Below are 15,209 nucleotides of genomic sequence, written 5' to 3'. Positions count from 1 at the left end.
ATCTAATATCGAAATACGATATCGCTCTTGACATATTCGTTCGACGACACTCCTATGACGTTTCCGCATCTATGTATTTTGAGTTTATGCTTAATATTACCGTGTTCAATATTTATGCTTTCGTTGTACCTATGAACACTCAACTAGTTTGATTAATGCTCGAGAGGAGATCAAGAATTTCTAAACAAAACTACCCTTTGGCTTATGAATGTATTTGAACAGTTAAATGAGCTCGCTTTTAAGAATGAAAGGGCTTCTTCAACGAGATCTCCCCTTTGGCTGCGACCTTTTCTTGATATCTTACTTTACCTCCCAGCCCCTAAACTCAACTAGGCATCTTTACAAATGCAAGAAACCAGAGCTGCAGCTTTTTGTCGCCAGCACATGACGCGTACCAGCGTGTGGAGATCATCAGAAACCCTGGGCGAGATCGAAAGGGAGGCAGCGACAGCGATACATCGCCGAACAACCGTGTCGCCGCCGGCAGGGTGTCGTGTCCGTCAGTTACCTGCCGTGCCCTCGCTGCCGCTGCGCCCCCGAGCTGTGAGCCTGGTTGTCCTCTGGTTCATGATGAAGCCACCTAACGTTTCGCTTCCTGCCTCCTTGGATCCACCCACATGTGCAAATCGCTCTTTTTCTTTCCGGAGTTTCTCTGCATGGTTTCCTGACGCGCGTGATACGATTGCTACCTGTACACAGATACTAGTGTCGAAAATACAAAGAGAGTTGCTAATTTTCAATCGAGTAAAAATAAGAATATGTTTCGTTTGACAACAGTAACCGTTGAATGAAGATCTAATGATTGATAAAAAAATTGATTCATAAGTAAATAATATTTTTCTATAGTAGATATATATATAATTTTTAATGCATACAAGACAAAAATTTCTAATTGAGTACAGATCAAAAGACAGACGTATGATTGGATGATCGAATGGACAACGCATCGAATAAAACAAAGCTCTGATTTCAATCGATTGAAACACAATAAATCCAAAATTATAATTTGTAAGCTAACACGAGTATTGGAATCTGACTGGGATTAAGAAAATAAAAAGCTAGACACAGATACATATATGTAACACTGCTTGGGACGCGTATAAGTCTTTTTTACTTTGTTTATTTTTTGCTAATCTACTGTCTTTAATCTTTTTTTAAAAAAAATAACCATGGTCCTTTATCCGGAGCTTTCATGGAAACTTTTTTACAATCTACTGTCTTTAATCTTTACCTGTAAGTGACCGGTAAAGGCTGGTATTTTTGTTTTCGAGCATCTTTTACACCTACACAATTAATATCATCAGGCCATTTTCAAGAGAATCGGCTTTTCCATTCTGTAATACTGTGCCGATGCGTTTTTGTACTTTTTGCCGATTCAAGCAGCCGGTATGGCTCTCCAACGGCTTCGGTATCAGGTGGCACAGTGTTGCGGGAGAAAAGTGGCAGCGACAAATTTGCGGGAGAAAAAGATCCCGTAACACTGTAGCGGATGGATGACTGTAAGTCTGAAAGAAGTATAAGAGTAATAGAAGGTAGGAAATATAATAACTGTTAGAGATAAAAAAATAGAAGATACTATAATAATATTATAAAATATTAATAAATAGAGTATCGATTAAAAATGACCTCAACAGCCCTTGGGCACTGCCATTGCCCGTCACCATCGTCGCTTTCTCGGAACAGAATAATCTTCTCGAGCAGATGCAGCAGACGACCGTTGTCACCTCACCTCGTCCGTCGACCTTACACTGCTCAACAGCATCATCTTGGCACTTGGCAAGAATGCGACCATGCTGTCAGTCCGCTAGCCCGCCGGATGATTTTTCTTTTGCCGCTGCTAAAGAGTAGTTTTGTTTATTTATCACTTTAGCTCATCGTTATTAACTCAGATGATCCTATAATTTATTAACATAAATAATATCATAATTAAAAAATCAATCGTTTGATCGACAAATCATCAATTTATTCGCTAGCCTAGCCTCTATACCCCAAGATGCACCCTGCCGAGCCAGTGCATGCACATGATAGTTTCTGTGTTCAAAACAGTGCCTGATAGTTTAATTGGCGCTTAGCTTTTGGCCATGAGGGCTTCCATGTGCCGGATTGTGCTCATGGCTCCAAACATAGGCTTTGTTGTATCGAGACATAAACAAAGCCTTCACCATTTCTCTATGCCGGCCTAGCCATCTCACAGGCGACTGGCCATTGGGACGGGACGCACTTGGCTACCTGCTTAGGCCATTGCCATGCAGAGTAAACCAGCGATCAGGCAGGGAACGGACAAGTGCTGCCTGTGCTCAACCTAACCCTGACCTGACCTAACACTTCAAAGATTCATGATAGATGTATTAGATATATGTATCCAATCATCCATGGACCACGTAGAATAGCCAGAAAGGGATTATGGTACTGTAGTAGGAGACCGGGGAGAAAGTTGGAGGAAAAGAGATGGCATATGCCTTGGAGTGTCGCCGTAGTGCTTGTCGATCGGCAGGTCTCAGGTTGCTGTCTGCTCGGAGGTGCCATGATCAACTGCCATGCTCCAGAGGACAGGAAAGCAATGGAGTTATGGAAGTTAGGTCATCTTCAATAGATACTCTAAAAATTTATTATTTATAATACTATTACAACATTCTCTAATACTATTACAGTATTTTCTATTTTTTTTTATCTTCAACTGTCATCCTATTTCCTACATTCTATTACTCTCCTTCTCCATTCGGACCCACAGGCATACTCTAGCTACAATAATACCAAATCCTTTTTTCCTCCTCAAATTTACCGGCTTCCAACCCCAACCCGTATCCTTGTAGAGGTTGATACGGGAGCTGTTGGAGTGCTTTGCAGTGTGCTGGGATCGGTAAAAGGACATAAAAGCTGTCGGCACAGTAATTTACAGATGAAAACCGGCTCCTTTGGAGATGACCTTACAACCGAGGGTCATAGGTTGTAAAAAAAAAAATTGAAGCTCGCAAGCTACTCGAGTTCCATTTGTTATCGGTTTAATTCAAACTCAGCTTGATCTCTAGGTCAAAGCTCACGAGCCTCAGGAGCTCGAACTTGAATGCTCAATAAAGGATCGAGTTAATGAATATTGCGATTTTTAGCTAAGTTTATCACCAATTCAAGTTTATATGTCCTTAATTTTTCTTATGTATCTCCATAGCTCAAGAAGACGTTGCAAGAACCGGAATGGAATAATCATCCTCAAGCTTATCTAGATGATCACATCATAATAAACAACCGAGACGATAAGATCTATTCGAGGTTTCTTTCGTTACCGAGCTTAGACGAGTTGAACTCGAACCAAGCTCGAGCCCGTCCTCAAGCTCGACCGCTATCGTAAACTCGTTTGAACTCGGCTCGATCTTTTATTGAGTTTGAGCCTAACATGGTAAGCTCGTTCGAGCTCGGCTCATTGATAACCCCTACAAGGGAATGAATTTGGAGGAATGGTATAATCTGCATGTCCATATAAATGCAGTATTCAAATTCTTTTATATCTGTTTTCTGTTTTCAATGAACCCGTAAATGTTTCCTAAAGCCTAAGCATTTCTAGTTTTTATTTATAGAAAAAATTAGGTTTTTTCTCAACTACAGTAGCACATGTACTTAGATCGAGAACAAAATGCTTATTTAAGTAACACTACTTATATTAATGCTAAAAATAGTTAATCATATTTAATTACCTATAGCCTTTGTTTATATTGAAAATTACATTTTTATGTAGGTGTTTAACATTTTCTTTTCCTTAAACACCTAGCCATAAACACCTAGCATTATTCAGACCTTAACAGCTTATTTATCCAATCATCCCCTTTTTTTTCTGTATGTGTATCTTCAGTTTGTACATGGATGTTGTTCTGTTCTTGTGAGGCTCAGAACTTCAGAAGGAAGGCCTCGATCACAGCGGCTATGATTTCAGTCTCTTGGTTGTAGCTTTATTGCTAGCCCACCTCAAGACCGGCGCAGCCGAACCAAGATAAACCAAACCGCCAAATAAGGGTGATCAGTTAATCACTCCTGACACTCCACACGACATTTCGAGCTGTAATGCCAAGGCTGATTTTGGGCATTCGAGATTAGCGAGCGCTATTGTTTATCCTCCGTTACCAAAACTGCCGGCCATAGACTGCAGACTACTCTGGAGGGTATTGCTACTCGGCACCATGCGAAAGAACACAAGAATTTCAATGTGAACTAGTACCAACAGTAGGCCAATAATGATCGGAGTTCTCTGTTTTTCTGATAAAGGTTAACATGTTCAATCTTTTATCAGAGTTGTTCTCAGAAAATAGAATTTGCCAGATGATTTAGATCAGTGCTTTGTTATGAGATAGGCCTTCGTTTTAAAACTCGCAAAGTATTTCAGATTCTTTAAGGCTCTGTTTAGAATGTATGATTTTCCTAAAATTTCTACAGAAATTTTGCAGAAAATAATCCAGCTGCCCATAATTCATTCCTCGTTGAAACAAGTAAAAATTCTCATGTTTTAAACATAACTTAAATTTGTACCGCTAGGATTCTAACCCCACCTGTCAGATTTTTTTTGCAGGCACTCCGGTTGTTGCCTTGTTCGTCCGCGAGTCTCTCGGGCAACGCGAGACCCACGCGCGGCACGCTGCTCCCGGCGGTTCCCCAAGCACATCAAAATCAGATTAGTAAGTAACCGCTTTGTTGACCCACCCCAAAAGCCTATCTTTTTACCACCACCTTTACCTTTGACCCGTCCCTTCCTCACTCACTCTTGTCTCTTGCACTACGCATCCTCCTGAATCCTAAAGCCATATACCAATTAGAACTGTTTGTTTCTGATGAGAATTTTGAAAAACTTGTACATTGTGCAGTGTAAAAAATTAGATTGTGAAATTTTTTTAAATTATGTATTTTAAATTTTTTTGATAAACAATTTAATAAAATATACTTTCACGATATGTAAAAAGTCAAGAGAAATCACTTTATTGAATTCTCACAATCCAACAAACGGATTATAAAAAACTATAACAAACAACTGTATATTTATTTTAGCTTCAAATTGTAAAAACTGAAAACCACACTCCAAAATCAAAACAAACAAACCTTTAATACTCATTTGGAGTTAAAAAAAATAGTTTTCACTAATTTACTCTTCATATTATTTTATGAGAGAATCACTCCCTCTATAAAAAGAGCTATTTGAGCTTTGCCTGTCGCCGTTGCCATGGCTCGGTTATGTGAATCTCCCATAGGTGCTGCCGTGTCTCCCCTCTCACAACCTGCAGTCAGTGTCGGTAGCGCCATGGCCACTTCTTGGTCCTAACAAAGGTACCGCCATGTTTGTCTTCTCGGCTGACTGACTGACTAACTGATTGATTTAGGTGTCATTTTCCCCAGGCGGGGATGTCCATTCTCAATCTATTGCTTTAATGCCACCCATCATTTTCCAGATCTAACCCACCTCCTTCCTCCTCCTCCCCTCCCCGCGTCTTTATAAATCTCCCGTTGACGCATTCACTGGCCATCGCAGTTAATGCTCCCATGTCGTGATGCGGATGCGGGCGTAGCACACCCACATGTGCTATGCTGCTACCTCATATGATTCCGGTGTGCTCCATCATATCCGCCTCTTCTTTTGGGGAAAAAGGGAGGGGGGGGGGGGGGCAAGGAGTGTGCGCCTTGTGAGCTTGCAGCTGGTCCAAGTTGCAATGCATGTACTGCTGGTTCTTTAGTTTAGCCTTTCTCTTCTTTTCTTTGGGGATATCTTAAAAAAACCTTTTGTTGTTAATCTCTCTCTAGCTCTGGCCCACTTTCCCCCTATTTTTGTGGGAAATGCGGGGGTGTGGGCTTGTGATTTTTAAGCCCTTTTGCTAGTGCTTGGCCTTTTGGGGAGTGTTGATGCGTCGTTATGGGGCGTTGGATGTGTTGTCCAGTGCGTGGTTCTAGCTTGTGGAGGAGCCTGCAAGTTGACTTCTTCGTCATGGATCCTGAAAAGATTTCTCTTTTCTCATAGGAATCGGGTCTGCTTGTTTGCTATGCGTGTTTTCTGATTGTTTTGCTCATTGCGGATTGTTGTATCAGTGTTGATTTGTTTTGTTTTTGTTGGATTTCTCGCTCTATGATATGGATTTCTTGGAGAGCTTTTTATTCATCTGACACTGTTGCTAATGGGGCGAATTGATTTTCAGATCAGAAGTTGGGGATTGCACTACCACATTTCTGAATGTTTGGAGAAGATGGAGAGCTTGTGGTGTTGACCTGCCTGTTAGATTCTGCACTTTTGTGTTTCTGATCAATTGCTCAGTTCATATCTTCCAAATCTGTCCCCCAAAGTATGCCTGGTCAAGCGGTAAAGCCAAAGGAAACGGGGAAAGGTGACAGGCAAGAACTCGGTGCTGCGGAGATTAGAGAGGAGCTAATGCCATCTGACAAGCAGCAAGAGTCTTCAGCTTCTATGATGGACAAAGATTGTTAGGACATCTCTTCAGTTCCTGGCGTCCAAGATGCGCCACCAGTCCTAGAAAGGGATTCTGGGGAGTTAAAAGTGGTCGAAACCTTGGATGGTAAGGAAAAGAAAACATCTCAAAAGAGTAGTGTGAGTGATGGCTTTGCTTCTGCTAAAGTTAGTGATGGGACAAGTAGTTTGAGGAAGACCAATGGTAGTGCAACGATAAGCACCCAGTCTGATTTTACTGAGAGTGGGAAGAGTAGCATGTGCCGTGCGAGCATAGGCAATGACATAAGTGATGAGAGCTCGTGCAGCAGCATGAGCAGCACCACCACAAAGCCGCACAAGGGGAATGATTCAAGGTGGGAGGTGACCCATGTGGTGAAATCCAGGGATAATGTTCTTGGTTTGAATCATTTTAGACTGCTTAAGAAATTATGATCTGGGGATATCAGCAGTGTGTATCTCTCTGAATTAAGTGGTACGAGGAGTTACTTTGCAATGAAGGTCATGGATAAGACATCTTTGGCGAGTCGGAAGAAGCTGCTTCGAGCACAGACCGAGCGGGAGATACTATAGTCCCTGGATCATCCATTTCTACCAACCCTGTATATTCACTTTGAGACAGATAAATTTTCATGTTTGGTTATGGAGTTCTACCCTGGAGGGGACCTGCACACTCTTCGGCAAAGGCAGTCTGGAAAATATTTCTCAGAGCAAGCAGCAAAGTATGTATTTCTGCTAGTTATAAGTTTAACATCATGAGTACTTTGTTGGTTAGTTTTGTTTACTAGGAGTTGCATGATGCTTCTTATCTACATTTCAACTTGCTTGCCATTTACAATTTATTTTGTTTGCATCATTTGTGGAATAAACTTGCTTCTACTGACATAGCCAGGTGCATATGATCTGCTTTTATGTATTTTTACATGCTAATGCATAACCTGATTATTGTGGTCTCGATTGAGACAATAAGCATTTGTATGCCCCTCCAAACATTTCGTGTTGCATTCCTGAATTTTTCAATTATGCCCTCCTTTTAGTTAGGAGCACTCATGATCATTTATTGGATTGCAAGAATCTTCAAATGTGTAGGTGCTAATATGGAAATTCTGACCTGTCTATGAAACTGTGCTATATCAATCTTCACTAAAATGATTTGGTTAACTCAATTTAGCATTGGATATCTTGATGTTTCAGGTTCTATGTAGCAGAGGTGCTCCTTGCACTGGAGTACTTGCATATGCTTGGGATTATATACCGTGATCTCAAACCAGAAATGTCCTCGTTCGGGAAGATGGCCACATCATGCTGTCAGACTTTGACCTCTCTCTGCAGTGTTCAATTAGCCTAACTGTGATCAAGTCTGCAAATCCTGGCCTAGATGCACTGCAGAGGAATAATGCAGCATACTGTGTTCAGCCTGCTTGCATTGAACCATCGTGCATTCAGCCCTCGTGTGTTGCTCCAACCACATGTTTTGGGCCCCGTTTCTTCTCCAGGTCGAAATCCAAGTCCAAGAAGAAGTCAAAGCCCGATGTTCCAACCCAACAAAACCTATTCCCGGAGCTCATTGCTGAGCCAACTGATGCTCGCTCTATGTCCTTTGTTGGCACCCATGAGTACTTGGCCCCAGATATTGTTCCCGTGATTTGCAACGGTTTCAAGATATTTGTCCAAATATTACGCTATGGTATGTTTGTTACAACACGTTTGATACTATTTCAATAATATGAAGCAAGAAGGAAAATATGACCACATGTACATACTCTATTTTCATTGGACAGCGACAGCATGAAACAAAGAGGAAAATTATGATATGAACAACAATGATACTAACTCAACAAAATTGGTTTTATAAGTTTTCAGCCGAATTTAACATCAATTGCAAATAGTTTAGATCAAAGTATTTTAGTAAACCTTTTATGAGTGCATGCATTTTTAACATGCAGAATACATTCATACAAACACAACAAAATTGGGTTCATATTTTTCTGAGATCTAGTTAATTTTCTGTGCATTTGACCAATTTTCAGCCGATTTAACAATGGAACAAAAATTGATTTTGGCCTTTTTCTGAAATTTTCCAAGAACTAAAATACCCTAAATGCTTTTGTTACTAAGTTCATGATAGTGGGGCCTTGGCCCATTTGATCGGGTTAAAATCAGGACCTCGGTCGAAATCGACCGAAGGGGGGGTCGGCTTTGACTGACCATTGACTGCTCGCTGGTGAGGTCCGACCGACGGGTGGTACCAAGAGGTCCAATGTGGGACAGAGAACCCATTTTGGGGGGTCGACAGCGGCATGCACTGGTCGGAGTTAGGTCGACGGCAAGCCCATGGTAGCGACGGGTCGGGCAGGACGGCAGTGACACGATTCGAAGGGAGAGAGGAAGGGGGAAGAGGCTGGGGAGCTTCACCTCATCATGGTGGGGTCGACTCTGTCGAAGGGTGGCCGGAGAGGTGGGTTGACGGAGGGGGTTGAGCTCGGGCGGAGGCGGTCAACCGTGAGGAAGAAGAAGGCGCGTCAGCGGGCTCCAGTCGGGCTCTAGGTGAGGAGGGGGTAGGCGAGCTCCTGCGCGGCCCTTCAGCTGATCCCAGCGGTGGTCGCTGCTCCTACGGCGTGGATCTGACGGGGTTGCCTGGTGACGGAGGGAAGGAGAGGGGGTGCGGTGGACGTCGTGGTTAGGCTGAATCTAAGAGGGGAACGGGCGAGGGAAGGGGAGCGAGGAGCGGAGACAGATGAAGGAGGCGGTTGCGCGAGGGATTGGGGTGATGGAGGAGGGGGTGGGGGAGCGACGATGCGGCGTCGTGGCTAGGAATGAGAATTGCATGGTGGGGATGGGTGGGAGCGGAACAAGAATCGGGAAGCGAAACGGGAATGGGAGTAGAACTATGACGTTCTACGTGTTTTTTAAGTAGTACAGAACAGAGATATAGTAATAGGGGATTCGGTTAGAGATTGCCACGGTTATGGTTCGAGGATACAGAGGCGACGCAGTTGGGCGTCGATCTCGGAGAGAGAGGGAGCTGACGCTCACACCGGCTTATACCGACATGGCCCAGTGAGAAGAAAGGAGCCGAAGGCCTCAACCTGAGCCAGCTCGGGCGGATATGACCCATGGGGAGAAGTGAGAGGCTATGGTCTGATTCAAGCGGATACGGCCAAATGAAAGGAGAGAAGGAAAAAAAGATAGGCCGGTCAGGAAATAGGCCTATATTATTTCCTTTTTTTATATTGTTATTCATTATGATATTTCTATTATATTAAACACGAGTCAGTTGTGTGTTATTTCTTTAACTACTCTCCTCCTATTTAATAAAACCCTTAAATTTAAATAATTTATTAATTTTTATCATTTATCATCATCCTTTAACCTCTCGCTCGTTACCGGCTAAGGTGCCATCGGCTAGCTCCTGGGAGCCATCGTGCAACCTATCTAACGAGCTAGTTAGCTCCTGGGAGCCATCGGTTGACAGAGCTTGCATATCTAGGAATACGGATTCATAGTGTTATTCCATTATTACATCAAGCTAATATATAGCACCAGATCGATCATACCTTGACAACAAGCAACAACTAATTAATAATCACACCAATAATATAGAGAACCGCTTCCTGCGATTAACCGCGCAGTATTCATATATCTGATCTGGCTTCCTGCACTAGTGCAACTGGATGCAGCTGACGCATCCGATGCGACCACCTCTAGCAACCGCCACCGCCACCTCCACCACAGCCCCCTCCGCCGCCACCACCGCCACCTCCACCACAGCCCCCTCCGCCGCCACCACCACCTCCTCCACCACAGCCCGCGCTCCCACCTCCGATGCTAGCTGCAGCAGCTGCTGCTGCAGCGCCACCGCCGCTGTATGTCGGTCTCCGCTTCACGCCGGCTTTCTTCTCCGAGCTATCGCCGCAGAGGAGGACGGCGAGAGAGACTACCCATACGGAGACTACGGCCACGCCGAGCACCACGAGCCACGGCGGGCCGAAGCCGGCTGCCGCACCACCGGAGGCGAGAGCTCTTGGCATTGTGAACCAACACGCAAGTATGTAGACTAGCTAGAGAAGGCAGCAGGATGGCTGGACGTACGGGGCGCGCAGAGCCAGACTATATATAGAGAGAGCGCGCGCTTGAGAGACAGCAGAACTCGTCAGGCCTTTTTTTCACTACTGGAATCAAAACTTTATATTAAAGCTCGGAGCGATTCCAGTATAAATGTATATATATAGATACGGATACAGATATGTATATATACATTTATATATGCATACACGTATCTGTATATTTACATATATAATATAATTTTTGGAAATTTTAGAAAAAAAACGAAAGATATAATAGTTATATTGATAAATTGGCTGAAATAATCTAAATGCACAGAAAAATATCTAAAACTCAACAAAAAAATAAACAAAATTTGTTAGATGTAGTCTATATATTAAAATTATGTGCATATATAAAAATAATACTATTTCTCCATAATTAAATGAATATGTTAAATATTAATAAATTCATAAATAAATAGTGAGATGTCTAATTGGTGAACCTAATTTTTTTATATTCTTTTGTTATATTCTGTGAAAAAATGGATACAGTGTAGACGCGTCAATCCGCTAGTAACGATCAAAGATTGCCAAAAATTAGCGACCAATCAACATCCTTTGGTGGTCGTTAAGTGCTCTTTACAGCGACCCCAGAGAACACGACCGTCGTCGGTAGCCTCTCGCTTCTTGTATTTGGGAAACAGCGGGGAACGATCCGTTGGGCGTGGAAATTAAGCAGTAAAGACGAACAAATAAATAAGCTGCACGTAATCGCAAGTACACGATAGCGATTGATTAACTTGAGCAATGCGGGTTGTATTTCCCGTATAGCGCGGACGGCACCGGTCACGACGCGGAGATGGACCTTGGCTAGTCGTCGTCGGTACGGTGCCGGACAACAAAACCACGAGCAGCTGCCAGTCTGCCACAGTACCACGCAAGTACGCAATATGAGGTTCTTCGTGTTTGCTTAAAAAAAAAGGGAAGGTTCTTCGTGTTGAACAACGGTGCAGTCGTGCAGACGTGCATTCCTTGTCCCTAAAGCAAGCAGTAGGAGCCTTCCGGGTTGGTTCCATCCGGACCTGTTAAACACCGAGCTGCGGCATCAAGCGTAGCTCTGCGTGTGGTCAGATTAGCTCCAATAGCTTTCTTTCAGATGTGATATTTCCATCGTGAAAAGATTTTTATTCCCTTCAGTGTTTCAATAATTTCTCTTCACGACAGGATTTCAGGTTATTCCCTTCAGGACGGAATTATCTCTTCTTTCCTTTCACGATTCCTCTCGAATAGAAGCTATTGAAGATGAGAGAAAATAAAAAGAATGAGAACAGAAAAGTGAATCAGGAAGGGAACAAAATGAAGAGAATTATATTGCCACAACCAGTAAGGTGCTTCATTGGTTGTGGCATGGTCAACGACTGCTGTATGTGCTGCCTCTATTCTTATATTGATGTTATAGAATACGTGTATTTAAATTATAAAAACTTTAATCATTAATATATATGAAATTATTATAATTTATCACACGAAAAGGATACCAATAAATTTATCTTGAAAATACATTCACGCCATCAAATTTGTATGGACTTTATCCAGAGGTAGTTATAAAAATAATAGTTGAATGTGTTTATCGGAGACCTTACTGATTTCTTAAACGAGAAGTAAAAAAAATAGATGTAATATATGTCAACCAACTTGTACGTTCTCTCTATTGTAGAAAAGGAAGGAAGTAGCTCTGTGTGTTCCGGCTGTGACATGAATGGTCAACAATGGCTATGGTGCGTAGTTCTCCAGGACTTGTCAAAAACTTATTGATTGGGAAGATCTGGTAACTAAAATATCCAGAGTCAATCTATCACAAGATTTTTTATTTTTTTTGGATTCTGGCCAATTCTTTGTCCACTCTATGTATAAAAAACTTGTTAATCAGAATGCATCCTTTCCAAGACAAGTGAGCTACCGTGGAGCTCTGACTATCTTTAAAGATATAAATCTTCCTTTGGTACTTAAATGTGGAGGAGTAATCTTGTCCAAGGACAACCTTGCAAAAAGAAACCGGAATAAAAGTCATAAGTGTTTTTTTTTTCACAACCATCAACCTATTCAACATCTCTTATTTGATCGTCAAATTACTGTATTAGTTTGGCCATTAGTCTAGGTAGCTCTGGGTTTGGGAGTAGGATCAAAACAAAGAAAAAAAATCTTAGTCGGGATTGCCACTTATCTTGGGCCATTTAGTTTTTTGTCACAATGATATTGTCTTTGATAAATATATACATATTTCTTTTTATGCTTGTGATTTTCAAGGTGCCTATTGATTGCAGCATTGGGCCTTGCTAAAAAGGAGGGAAAACCAGAGGATACACTGATGCATGTCCCTGTTTGGAGGTTATCGCCATGGATTTTTCCCTAAGTATGGGTGTGGATTTAGTAATAGGCTATACGCTGCTTGAAAATTACTTCAAACATCATGTGGTTTGTTAGTTTCGCTTTGCCAACTTAATGCAATGACAAAATAACAAGGAGTGAGGTTGTGTGAATCTCATAACTCAGAGGCTATAATGATTTTTTTCATTATCTAAAGATTTTCTCAATGACTTGTGTTTGCTCTATTCTAGAAAAAGGAAGAAAGAGAAAAGAGGATGATGAAAATAAGAAAGCACTTGGTGTTACACGAGTAGATAAGATCTCTGATTGTATCTATCTCTCTATCTCTCCCTCGGATGTATATCCTAACCGTATTGTAATCTGGCTGTTGTGTTGTTGAGATTTTCTTGGACGGTATTGTTCACCATTAGGTACGGCTATAAAAGGCAAAGGATGCGGCAACGTTTTGGTTGCGCGAGTTCGCAAACAACATCGTGATCTTGTGTTCTTCACATGGTACTAGAGCCTAAACCGATCTACAATGTCTTCTGCTAGCTTCACCACCTGCACCATGGGATCAACGGTGTCCAACTCCATCTCATCCACCATGAGTTCCATCCTGACTCCAAGTCTCACACATTTTCTTAGCATCAAGTTGACTTATGACAATTATTTGTGCTGGAAAGCGCAGTTCCTTCTGTTCCTAAGGAGCCAACAACTTCTCGGTCTAGTTGATGGCATGGTAGTGTGACCCAGCGAGATGCTAAGTTCGACCACCGAAGAAGGAGCGTCTCAGGTGCCTAATCCAGCGTACCTGCAATGGCTACAACAGGCACTACTATCCTCCCTCTCCACTGAAGTGCTTGGGCAAGTCCTCTTCCTTCCCACTGCACGGGAGATATGGGTTACCCTAGAGCGTGTCACATCCCAAATCTCGTAAATATGTCATTAAGCATAATCATACATCATGAGCATCATGTTTAATTATGAGCATTTGTTGAGCGCTTGTTAGTTACTTGGTGGCTTAAATTTTTGCTTTGAGTTTTAAATATACCCGACCGTTGAGTTTTTTTTTAGTTTAGTTCCATATAGGCGTTGTGGGTGAATCAATTTAAAATAGGTTCATCTTGTATGGAAATCACGGCACAAAAATTCCTATAATTTTTTTGGAGTATTAGAGCACCTTGTTTTGGATTAATAAAATGAAGAGAGAAGGAATTAGAATTTCAGCTGAAATAGATATTAGACTAGCAAGTGGGCCCCACCTAGCTAGCCCACCACCTCACCCCCTCCTTCTCCCACTCGGCGCCACCCTAGAAGCACCCTCCCCTCACTCCCTCACTCTCTCACGTGCTCTCCCTCTCCAACCGGACAGCACAAGGGGCAAGAACAACTCTCTCCCCATCCGACAAGCTCTCTCCCTCTCCACCCAAAATCTGCCTTCTAGAAGCAAAAGCAAGGTATGCATGTGTTGTCATTGCATTCCCCACCTCTCTAGCTTCCCATTCATCCAAAAATTTCTTGCATACATGGAGATTTAAGTGTTGTTCAATCCAAATTTGTCACCTCTCTTCTCTAAAAATTTTAGCAACACCTTGGCCTCTCTTCCTCAAGCATTTTCCCGCCAATTTCTCCTTCGCCGACGGTCACCAACCTTGGCAAAGAACGCCTTGGGTAAGTCTCTAGGGTTCCCATGGGGGTAATGCATGTTTTGGGATGGTTGATTTCAAGTTTTTGGACTGCGATTGAGGAATGGCGAAGCACCATTGTATTCTTGAGGCAATGGGACTAGTAGGAATGTTTAGATGAGTTAGAGTTAGTGTTTCGTGTTTGGGGAGTGGGTAAATTAGGTCTAGAGCCTATACATGCTTATGTGGTTTAGATTTTAACATGCAAGTCGAATTGGTATAGAAATCATCGCAAAGTTCTCCTCTGTAGGAAACCAGAAGTTTCGGAAAATCCTTGTTAGAACAATCCAAGAACCCTACCCAGATGTTCCAAGTATAGGCCGGAAGTTCCGGGTATAGTCTGGAAATTCCGGGTTAATCCGAGTAAATTTAATCGAGAAACTTGTTCGGAATACCACCTGGAAGTTTCAAACTCAATCTGAAACTTCCGGATTTACTATTTATCAGATATTTTTCTTTTTATTGTGCACTTTGGTGATAGCTTGTATATTTTCTAATTAATTCATACGAACTCCAAAAATCATGAAACCAATTGCTTTAGCTTCATATAAGTATGAACTACATGTTAAAAATATTGGAACTCAAGAGATACTTTCAGAAAATTAATTAAGCAATTAAATGCGTTTTAGCTTAACTCATAGTTAATAAATAATATGACCTAAAGTTATGAAACCACTT

At 42.1% G+C, this 15,209-nt stretch overlaps 1 protein-coding gene and 1 pseudogene across 1 annotated transcript; one reads left to right on the top strand and one right to left on the bottom strand.

The window, feature by feature from the left end:
- The first annotated feature begins 5,758 nt into the window (after window positions 1-5,758).
- Window positions 5,759-8,222, top strand: LOC133902382 (protein kinase G11A-like; annotated as a pseudogene).
- Window positions 8,223-9,915: 1,693 nt separating this feature from the next.
- Window positions 9,916-10,568, bottom strand: LOC133901947 (putative glycine-rich cell wall structural protein 1). The gene has a single exon (XM_062343502.1). It carries the CDS (start codon window positions 10,459-10,461, stop codon window positions 10,135-10,137), a length of 327 nt encoding a protein of 108 aa, XP_062199486.1. The 5' UTR covers window positions 10,462-10,568; the 3' UTR covers window positions 9,916-10,134.
- Between the last annotated feature and the right edge of the window lie 4,641 nt (window positions 10,569-15,209).

The sequence above is a fragment of the Phragmites australis genome, chromosome 20, assembly GCF_958298935.1.
Source record: "Phragmites australis chromosome 20, lpPhrAust1.1, whole genome shotgun sequence".
NCBI classification, from domain to species: domain Eukaryota; kingdom Viridiplantae; phylum Streptophyta; class Magnoliopsida; order Poales; family Poaceae; genus Phragmites; species Phragmites australis.
Note: the sequence above shows the minus strand (reverse complement) of the source record. Positions and strands in the feature narration are given on the sequence as shown.

What these genes read in the sequence shown, in the direction of transcription:
- LOC133901947 (XM_062343502.1), bottom strand. Translation starts at nt 10,461, where the DNA reads ATGCCAAGAGCTCTCGCCTCCGGTGGTGCGGCAGCCGGCTTCGGCCCG.